This window comes from Vavraia culicis (genome assembly GCF_000192795.1).
Source record: "Vavraia culicis subsp. floridensis unplaced genomic scaffold supercont1.216, whole genome shotgun sequence".
NCBI classification, from domain to species: Eukaryota; Fungi; Microsporidia; family Pleistophoridae; genus Vavraia; species Vavraia culicis.
The window spans coordinates 247-825 of NW_007360819.1; the positions used below are offsets into that span (position 1 = coordinate 247).

General features: G+C 38.2%; 1 protein-coding gene across 1 annotated transcript; it reads right to left on the reverse strand.

Moving 5' to 3' along the window:
• Nucleotides 1–290: 290 nt before the first annotated feature.
• Nucleotides 291–578, reverse strand: VCUG_02724 (uncharacterized protein; the record flags this gene model as incomplete). The annotated part of the gene is made up of 1 exon (XM_008077542.1): nucleotides 291–578. The coding sequence occupies one exon, from the start codon at nucleotides 576–578 to the stop codon at nucleotides 291–293; it is 288 nt and encodes a 95-aa protein (XP_008075733.1).
• Nucleotide 579: the final 1 nt, after the last annotated feature.

The following is a 579-nucleotide window of genomic DNA, read 5'->3' on the forward strand; positions in this document are numbered from 1 at the left end:
GCTTGGTTTTGTAAATATGCAAAGTCAGTTTTAAAAACATAAATTGTGTAGAACATGTTTTACACCATTCTACTACCACTTCTACTACTGGTATTTTCTTAAAGTACGTTTATTTATCACCTCACATAACATTAACCGAGTATTTCTATTATCACTAGCTGCACTGCTTGTTTTTCAGAAACGGATGCATGAATGGATAGTATACCAAAACAGCGCTTTTGAATATAACTGCAACATCAGGTCATTTCTTTCTACTAACTGTTCTATGGTTACAAATCAATAAATCACTTTCATTCCAGTAGCTCATTATACACAACATTTCTTGTGTATACTTTACCATTCTCATGCTTTCCTTGGTCTCCATTGTCAGCAACATACACCCTTAGACCGTTTGCATAGCGCACTCTCGACAAAGCTGCGTACAACTGACCATGCACAAAAACTAGATAGTGCAGATAAACACCTACCTTGTCAAATGACTGACCCTGTGACCTGTGGATTGTCATCGCAAACGAAAGAAGAGCCAGAAACTGTCTTCTCTTGAGTATGAATGGCAGCTGTGTCTCGCTCGGTGCCATA